The sequence below is a fragment of the Schistocerca gregaria genome, chromosome 7 (assembly GCF_023897955.1).
Source record: "Schistocerca gregaria isolate iqSchGreg1 chromosome 7, iqSchGreg1.2, whole genome shotgun sequence".
Taxonomy (NCBI): Eukaryota; Metazoa; Arthropoda; class Insecta; order Orthoptera; family Acrididae; genus Schistocerca; species Schistocerca gregaria.
The window spans coordinates 225681564-225692108 of NC_064926.1; the positions used below are offsets into that span (position 1 = coordinate 225681564).

The 10545-nt window shown below is 37.0% G+C and overlaps 1 protein-coding gene across 4 annotated transcripts in view; it reads right to left on the reverse strand.

The window, feature by feature from the left end:
- Nucleotides 1–9902, reverse strand: part of LOC126281459 (protein O-mannosyl-transferase Tmtc3) — a 100133-nt gene extending 90231 nt beyond the window's left edge. The window contains exons 1-2 of one of the 4 annotated variants that reach the window (XM_049980448.1): nucleotides 9508–9902; nucleotides 9314–9410 (exon numbers count right to left, since the gene is read on the reverse strand). Coding sequence is in view for 1 of the 4 variants with exons in the window: in XM_049980447.1 (XP_049836404.1) it covers nucleotides 7859–7870 (12 nt within the window). In the remaining 3 variants the exon portion in view is untranslated. Of the gene's footprint in view, nucleotides 1–7249; nucleotides 7326–7414; nucleotides 7677–7858; nucleotides 8088–9313; nucleotides 9411–9507 lie in introns of those variants that run through there. The other 3 variants (XM_049980447.1, XM_049980449.1, XM_049980450.1) reach the window with 3 other exon arrangements.
- Nucleotides 9903–10545: the final 643 nt, after the last annotated feature.

The window sequence follows — 10545 nt, forward strand, 5'->3', positions numbered from 1 at the left end:
AGAAATATTTTATGTTCATTATATACCAATGGGGAAAACTGACAGTACAGTTCCAGATATTCTTTAAACAAACAGATGCACGCAGCACACATTACCAACACTATTTCAAGGTGGTTTTCATGAGGGGGTCATTCATCTACTGTTAGAAAGTACTTTCTGATGACAGAATAGTTTCTTCAGGCACTAACTACATGCCTTTTTGTTGGTTCTGTGGAAAAATATCTGATGTACTGTTTATCTACCTACTAGAAGTCACACTTTTGTGAATAACAATCCAATAATTAATGATGCACATTGCATCAGGCAGATGCTCTTTATACAACTGATTTTCAGAATTTACATTACTAATGAAAACACACATGACATTGATGTAATAGTTTACAATATTTATTATTTTATTTTACAAACAAGTGTTTGTGTATTACATTTGCACCTGGTACCCAGCAATGTATGATACATTCTACTAAGAACTGATGGAACACTCAGTCAATGCAATTTTCAGTAAGTCAACACTAATTGTTCAGTAAGTTTACATCAGCTATGGTAGCCCAATAAAAGCAGCCACACATCATGAGAGGAAAAGAGCATTTCAGGCTAAGTCTCGCCACACATACAGATGTCAATAGTCAGTTGCAGTACTGATGTCTAGCAACAGCATCTGAAATTGTCAGTTGATGCATTACCCACTCTTTAAAAGGTTTCAACAATATTAGGAAAAGGGCAGATTCCTACTCACCACAGAGATGACATGGTGAGTTGCAGACAGGCACAACAAAAAGACTGTTACACATCATGCATTCAGCTAAAGCAAAAAACTGCCACCTTTATCAGCTAAGACCGGAATGCAACTGGCATGAGGTGTGCATCACGTTTGCTCTCTCTCTCTCTTTCTCTCTCTCTCTCTCTGTGTGTGTGTGTGTGTGTGTGTGTGTGTGTGTGTGTGTTTTCTTTTTGCCTGTCTGCAACTCAGTGTGTCACCTTTGTGGTAGTAGCAATCTGTCCTTTCCCTAACACTGTTGATATTCCAACATAGAGTTTCCACTGTTTTATAAAGTTCCAGTCTGGGTCTGTGCAAAGATGCTTCTCACAAACCAAATTTTTCATACATCTTTCCATGGCCGCTTGTATTTCTCTAGTTTATTCTTGATAACAACCAAAATACCACCTGCAACACTGTCTGAGAAACTGCATGAAATGTCATTTGATAATTGCTGCCTGCCTAATGGGATATTGGTTCCCATGAAACACCAGAGGTGATGCTTGCATTGTACATGAAGCAGCCTATACTATAGTTGTTGGGTGACAAATTCTATCACAAGAAGGGTGAGAGGGAGAGAGAAATGGTTTGAAAAGTCGCATGCTGAAGAAGTTAGAGAGAGGAAACCTCAAAGCCTGTGTAAAATTATCACATCTGAGGCACACAAATAAGAATGATTATAAAAAAAAAACTGTGCCTGGTGATATGATGTTTTCAGAATGACATCATTAGATAAAAAATGTAGTTAGAACCAAACATTATAAAATTAAGATCAAAATGCTTTTTGTCCTTCTGAAAGCAGACTTTATATTGACTTCCTCTGGAGGAACAGAGTAGCTTGTTACTGCCTCTGGGATGGCTCAAATATTGAATCTTGAGTAACATACTATCAGTATTCTAGAACTTCAGTCTATGTTATAACAGGGTACACACTCATGCAGCTATACAATTGAGAAGTTTTTTGCTGAGGAAAAAAAAAATGTGTACTCCATTATTCTGCCAAGCATCTAAACACATCTGTCTATGACTTTCAGCTCAGAAAGGAAGACAATTTTTCACATCAAAAATTTGAAAATCTCTCACTCCCCCTCCCAACCAGTGTGTGTGTGTGTGTGTGTGTGTGTGTGTGTGTGTGTGTGTGTGTGAGAGAGAGAGAGAGAAAGAGAGAGAGAGAGAGAGAGAGAGAGAGAGAGAGAGAGAGAGAGAGAGAGAGAGATTTTATACAACAACAAATATAAAGAAGCAATGCTTGTGAAATTTATACAGTCAATGGTGAAAGCCTGCACATAATAAACAAGGCAAATCCCACTCAACAAAAGCTACATAGTATCTATGCTCACAGATAAAATAGCCACACTCAGTGAAAATGCAGTAATATCTGAAGTGTTGAATCATCACTTTTTCAGTCCTCTGTCTCTTTCTTGAAGATGCAGTGATTTATCACTAGATATCTCTACCGTTTCATTCAGAAACAGAGTAAGTTTCAAATTGCTTTGGTGCAAAGAAACCTGAAGAAATTAAGAGATTTATGACAAGGCTGTTACAACTATATGCCCAGGAAAGTTAAGCAGAAATCGGTATTTTTATATTTTGTGTAAAGATCATAATGGCAAGACAAATAAGAGATGAATGTACACAGAAGCAACTAGCGATCTTTCCCTAACTAGAAGAAAACGAGAGCCTAATGATCATATGAAATGGTCTCTAATATGCATCAAACAATGTCTGTGTGTGTATGTGTGTGTGTGTTTTTGCGCATGTGCGTGTGAGGGGAAAAAATGCAGAATTCATCTGTAATGTTTCAAACTAAGTGGTCAGAAAAACAACAGGTTTACCCGAGTGAACCAGATATAGCATCAGCAAGATTGCAAGCAACTAAACAGTGGGAAAACAAAAAGAAAACAAATCTCTAGATTTGGAATTTGTTCATCTCAAAACTTTGAGAAATACATTATCTCTCTCTCTCTCCCTTAGAAAAAGAAAGAAGTATGTGCTTTATGGAACTCAGAAATACAGGCCCCCACTGTTTTAAGGAAATTATGTCAATTAAAAAAACTGTAACAAAATTATTTGCTGCACATCCTTAAGGCATTTTACAATCCAATGAGCATCAGCTGTAAAATGTGTGATGAAATACAGAATGACTGCAACTTAGGACCATCTCTCTTTAATGGGACTGCAGTATGACGACCACTAGTTGAGCCTCTAAGGCCAGATTTTAAGCTATAATGAAAATAACATATCTCTCAACAGTTTCAGAAGCAGCTGTTACTTTTACTATTATACCATACAGCTTGCACCACACTTAACCCTATCACTTTATACAACCACAAATTCTGAAAGTAAAGCTGTATGTGTCTCCATGAAACATAGGTGACTTATACTCTAAATAATGAGAATATTAAGTTAGTATAAAAGTGCTGCAATGAAATGCTGCAAGTCTCAAAGCAAAATATTTATAGTCATGCAATAAATTATTACTTTTACTTCCTTTGTACACCACTGAAGATGCCTAAAACAACTACAAGAAATATGTTCGGCAACATAAAATTCATCTTCAATAGACAGTAGGCCTCATAGCTGGGAGAGCCTGAAGGACAGGTTCAGCCACGTAATTGGAGTGTGGGTGGGGGTGCAGGGGGCGTTCAGTGTCATGTTTTTTTGTATTAGAGAACCCAATGCCAGCACACGGCATATTTCTCTTGAAAAGCACCAAGGGCACTGCCGAGCTTAACATACTCGTACTCATTCGACAGACCTATCACCACCAACAGTGTCATATGCCCTCACTTCATGAGACACTGCAGAGATGTTTGGAATTTAATACAGGGCATTGCTGCAAAGACTGGTAATAAAGAGTGGGTGGGTTGAAAATGGACACAGGTGTTGGAAACTAGTCACTAACATGAAATAAAAAAATATATACTCTCAATGTAACTTATGATGAGGCTACAACCATTTATTTCAATTGCGAGACAAGTTGTGGACTAATTTTTCATGTGCAACATGCTGCAAGTTCATGCATAGCCTAATAATAACTCGCAGCTAGAAATAAGTTTCAACAAAAATTTTCATAAGCAACTGTTCATTCTGGAAACTTATGGAGCCAATACAAATACAATGATGCTATTCACCACACAGAACTAACATTGCCAAAATTGATTTACATGCATTAAAATGGATTACGCAGGGGGATGTATGTTTGCTGAAGCATAACATTGGAATCCCTGGAGAAATTTCAGTTAAACTTGGTATACTTATGACTTTATAAGTGAAAAAATACCACAGGGTACTAACAGCATCCTGAAAACTTGTGGTGTGACAGGAAGGGGATGAACAGCCAAATAGTTTAATTCTTAAATGTGATGAACAGTTTCAACTATAACTGTGTATCTACCAACTTAAAAAATGAAAACTGAATAATTTTTCCTGCTGTGTGGCATCATACAGTTTGTCTCTAATTCAGATAAACTTCAAGAATGACTGCCACAACTTCCTATAGCAAGACTGAAAATCTGTTACAATAAGACTGAAATAATGTGTCTAACACAAGAAATTGCATAAATTAACAAATACATCACAAAATGTATTGAGTTTCTGCGCTTAAAGCAGTCAAAACAAATGGATCGGCAGTGAAACAAATAAAGAAATAAACAAATAACTTAAATAGAATAACAAAAATGTTTTGGGGTACTCTCAGCTAAATACACTGTTAGAATGAAGCTTCCTGCCTATATTATGTGGATAGTTTACAGTCAGTATTGCGCAATTTTAAACGGAGGCAGGGAAAATCTTTAATACAAAAATCATTCATAAGCTGAGGGTTGCTCAGTGAGCAATGGAGACATTTAGGTTTGGAATAATAGGAAAACAAGAAAACAAACAAACAAATAAGGTGACAGTCTACAGTGAAGAAGTAGTTACGGCCATTAAGAAAATGAAATGGATGTGGCCAGGACATATAATCTGCCAAATTAACTATAGGTGGTTCAAACCAGTACCTCACTGGAGTATACAAAATGATGCAAGGCAATGACCTAATGAAACAGATGGCAGTAGAGAACATGCAGGCACAATGTGCAACTGCAATGGAAGAAGAAGCCAGGAGAAGGCCTCTTCCAGCAGTGGATGATGATGTAGTCACAGGCATATTTTTACATCTATCCTAAAATTTTGAAACTGTTGACTTAATTTTTCAAATTAAATTATATCATTAAGAACAGGTGGCGCAGCAAATGACTGGCTCTGACAATATCTGGAAAACAGGACAAGTGATTAGTGATAGTATAGGTCTCAAATTGACAAACATTTTCTGTGAAGTGCTTGTCAGTTCTAAAGAACAGTCTTGTCTTTGATACATATCAATCACTTTCAACACAAAGCTATGCATGAGAAAACAAAACAGTTAATTTTGGCAATGAAAAGAAAATTGTAATCATAGATTTGAGGGGGAAAATGACAGTGGAAGCAAATGAAACCCTCATACATTTAAAAGTCACCAATATATAATAAAACACAACAGCAAAAATTTCAGGAGAGTAAGCATAATTAATAGTGTCAAACTAAAACAAATTCTGCAGTAATTTAGGGATGAATGTTGACTATCTATCAATCTAGACTGAGAATACACAGACAATAGCAAAGACAATATTACTAACATGTTAAGCCTCACAAGTCGGTTATCAGTGTGTAACAGCAAGTGTTTCATAGTTAATTATGTACTCACTACTATTAGAAATGGAACCATTTTGGACATGAAATGTGGACACTGTTTTCAAACTATAGAAAAATATCATAAGACTAACCAAAAATAATAGGACCTATTGGAGAAATCTGTTCAAAGGATTGGTAATTCTAACAACCATCTGAGTATATCCATCTGTCCATTAGGTGCACAATATAAAAATATTAGTAATTACTACATTTCAATGCACATAATATACACTTACTAAAAGAAAAAAAAAAAGAAAACTGAAAGCTCAAACAAATATTTTCCACCACAGAATCTAAATCATGAAGTAAACTGCCAAAAGAGATTAGAGAGTTAACTAAAACCAATACATTTTCTAAAAAGAAAGTTAAATTATACTACAATAAAACATACTGTGGGGAAAATGATTAATTGCTAACACAGTGAACGGTTAGGTACGTAGTGTAAGATTTGGGAGATCTGAGTTTCTCCCGGTGTGTGAGGTTGTTGATTACGTTACCCGGCTGCATTCCCGTAAGATTTTTGAATGAATAACTTTTAGCTGGCAAATTTAATATAACTGTGAAACTATCTGTGGATGAGTGAACAATCAGCTAATTACTGTATACTACAGTAGTCTTGAACAAACTGTGACAGAAGCCAGAACAACAGGGGACTGGTGTAATAGGACATGCATTGATACTATGAAATAGTGCATTGATACTGACTAGGCTCTAGCCAAACTCTAGAGTTGCCTAACAAAAAGTTGAAAGAAAAGGATGACTGGTTGCCCTGCTCTATCACTTGAAAGTCATATCACAGTGTTGAGTGCATTCACATTCCTAATGGAAGGTAACTTGACAAAAATTATTCATTTTAATGTTTAACATTACTGATGTGAAGGCAGTGTGTTAATATACCACAAATAATCATACAGTTATAAGGAACCTCATAATTTTTTGGATGCTATTTCAAAAGAGCTATGCAACACACTGGACACACAGTAGCCTAATAAAGAAAAGGATCAAGGTCATCAGAAAACGTTGCAATGATTACATTTAATAACAATCATATTTATTAGAGTAACAGCCTCCACTGCCATAAGATGATGTCACACATATTGAAATGAACTAGGCCTATTTCAGATTTCACAGCAAATTCATGGGTGAAACAAATGACAAATTATTTGTGAGTATGTGCCTACAGTTAACAGCTTTACACTAAAAAATCATACAAAGGGCCTCAGTTGATTATTCATTTGTCCATCTCTAATGACCTCCATGTCAACAGGACATTAAACTCTAATCTTCCTTTTGATTATCCGTGTTCCACTTTACTTCATTTACAATAATCAGCAACATATTTACTGAAACTCGTGTGGGGGATATCACTCATTTTCTAATCAGAAGAGAGAAATTACAGTGATGGTAATTTCTCCAGCGGCAAATATCAGAAGATTTTCCTTTCTCAATGAATGTTTTGAAAGAAATAGGAAATTAACACACCATTACATATGTTATGTCGTTCCAAATATGAAGATACGCAAACTTACACCATGAAAGCAAAACTTACAATTTGTAATATTGCAAGCAGTTAATATTTTTTAGATGACGTATGAAAACTTATGTTTTTTCAGATCCCAAACTGGGCTATGCTGTGAAATATGCTATGATTTACTTGAAAAACGTTCAGTGACAAATTCTGACATTGGCTGCAAGAAGAGTTGAAATGGCAGAAAAGCTAATGCGGAATTATATGCTTTCTTTCGCTGTTTCAATAAAAAATATTTACGCCTACATTACCTGTAATTAAACAGGGGTTCCAACAAGAACTAACGAATACTGACACTGACAAGTATAAACGAATGTAAAAAGTTTGTTGTGGTGGCTGTTTTCGCAGCAATTATATCGAAATTACAGAAGTTCAAAAGAAAACCTCTTTCGCATGCTGCACATCCAGTTTTTTACCTTGTGCACTAAGACATGTTTTGCTTTAGTGGCAAGGCATCTTAAGTGGGTGTCAGATCTACGTCTGATTCGTTATTTGTAAGCCAAACAGCTCTCTCTCTCCCTCTCTCATGTGGCAAACTGGTTGAAGGGCTACAGTTTTCTTTTTAGACAGCGCACTTTTTCAAAAAGTGCTAAATTTTGGTAACAGTGACCAAAGGAAAACTGTAGTATTCCAACGTGTTTGCCACATGAGCGAAAGCTGTTTGGATTACAAATAATGAATCAGACGCTGATCTGACAACCACTAAAGATGCCTTGTAACTAAGACAAAACGCGTCTGGGTGCACGAGATAAATACAAAATAAATAAAATTAAAAAAAGCCTAATGTGTACCATGTAAAAGGTCGTTTTTCTTTTGAACTACTGTCATTTATAAACTAATATATTGACAATGTTACGTACTCTGGTGCTCATTGACACATAGGTCGATCACTAAGGCGGTGTTACGCGCTACACACCATAATGCGCGCAATGCATTTCACCGGTAGTTTACAGTGTTTAGAAACACGAAATGATTTTCTCCCAGACATACAACAGCGCAAACATATTAAAATGCAAATGCTGCACATTGTAGAGAAGAGGCAAATTTCCATCTATTGGTACTTAAAATACAATTCGAAACTGACCGACAAGCACTTTTCAAATGATAAGCTAAATGAAGTTTGCCGCTTGTGAAAGTGAATCAAGTTAGTAAAAGAGTGTCACTGCTGAATATCATTAACATTAAATACAATTTTCTGTGAAAAAGAAATCTGGAAAACACTTTCTAAACAAGTTATGACAGGTCATTCTGTATGGATTTATTTTCTGTTTTTGGTCTGAAGCAATTAACAGCGTCTGCACACAACGTCAAAAATCATCTCTGCTTCCAACTGGACTGCTGTTTCCGTATAAAAGAAGGAAACAAACATTCATGAACGACAAGCAGATTAACCTACGGGCATCACAAATTATCAATATGGGCACATATGCAACAGTGAAATAAAGATCAGTATGCAAGAATCTATTCGTAATACGTGTTCAGATCATATGAAAGTTGAAAATAAAACAATAAAAAAAACACTGGATTTTGACGTTCTGTTCTTGAAACCTAACAGTTATCATATGTGTTAATTACGAATCAAGGTATTCGTCAATGAATTTCTGGTTCCTGAAAATATTTACGTCAAAATGGTTGGCTTAGAGAAGAAGCCACGCATTACCGGTATCACAATTGTTTTGGAAGTTTTAATGGTCACAGTTTCGAAACTGAATACGCTATTGCACACTTTTAGATTCAAACTGGGGCCAGAAGATTCCGTCCATCATGTTATTATAAGCTTTCTGCGGGCTTATAGAGTAAGCAAATATTTTTGAATTATAGCTGCATTTAAAAACGCTGTTGCGTGCAATGACGAGAGTTCATCCTGTTTCTCATTTGCATCTTTGCCGCGTTGTTAACGGACTCATTGTACATCTATCATTGGCCTTCAGATGATAATAGTAGTTATGTATCACTTTGTGTGTAATATAAAGCCGGCTAACACTGACATACAGCATTTTGTTTATACTATGTGCCTACTGACTAACATCCAGACAATTAAGGATGAAAAAGATTACTAAACCTTTCTATTTATAAACCATTATTTCTCGTGATGTATGATCATAATTCTTAATCACATTCAGTGCTCGTCACGGCACAACAATAATTTTTATTTGTCTCTGCAGTACACCGTAATCATGTACGCTGCGCTAGTTCGCTCTCGACCAACTGCATCTCGCGGAACATGTAAAACTGAACGTCGATAAACTTAGAGCATTAGTTTTCGTTGTATTATACAGTGCTTTGACGCGCAAAAATTTAAAGTATATATGTACCTATCTCATCAATCCTTGCTGCATGTCATTCACCTTAGGATAGTGACATATCGTTGCACATACGCACTCACTTCCTTCGCCTTGGACGCCGACACCCCTGAAAACAGAAGTCACCAAAATCACACTTTCACTACAGTTTTAACAGAGATCAAGCAGCAGCATTCCTTGAATCAATAAACCAGATTTAAAAGTACCGATGAATTAAGGCTCGGCGCGTAGGAGTATGGATGGCAGACGAACCACCCTATCTTGCCTCACCACCGACGGGAACCGGCTTATGTCGCAACGGAAGAAGCCTTCCGTGCAGAACTGTCAGGTGAAAGTAAAGAAGGGGCGTAAAAAAAATTGTCAGTAGTTTGCAGGCACTGGGAAAAGATGGTGGTGGCTGGGACCCGAAAGTGCAAATTCCGTTTTGATGACCCGAATTCTATGGATGAACGTACAAAAGTCACTTATTTGCGTGAGCGTTGTTATACGGAGGCTCAATACTCGTATTACTGCGCTTCGTTCGTTCGGTGGCCGCAGTCACGTATTAACGAGTGCAAAAGGCGGGGCTACCCGGAGCAGCGGTCCACTCCTCCCGTCTTCAGCTGCCATACTGCAAACTGAGCCCGGTCACGTGACGAGCCAGACACTCACTCTCCTCGCGCTTGTGCTGCCGCGCCGTGGTGGGGCGTAGCAACACTCCAGCAGCTCTGTTGGTGACGAGGCACGGGGGAGTGAGGTTGTATGAAGCCGGTGGGAGGAAAGTACATAATTCGCAGATAATATTGCTGATCAGTATACTTTAAATTAACGAATCTTATGCATTCGTCGAGAATTAATTGAGGGTGAAATAACCGTGGAAAGTAGTATAGCCTTCTTTTGTGAAAATGTCAGGTAATAGGTGGTACCCATTAGTAAACTTACCAGAACGTAGAGACTTCGGGTATTTTGGTATATATGCCATAACAGATCGTTCTCGTTCACCTCCACCTAATAATCCTGATGAAGTGACTGAACGCAGAACAATAATTATCTGTACCGCAGATTTAGACCTCTCTTCGTTATCCAAACAATACTCAATATCTCCTTTTTATGTTTTAAAAAAACTATTACTCGTCGTTTCCTGACATATACCATTTAAATAAATGAGGGAGATGAAGATTAAAGAATATCTGTGAGTTCCGTCGCAGATTAGTTTAGTCATTCACGGGGTTTATCAATTCAGTAGCTATAGCAATCCACAAGAA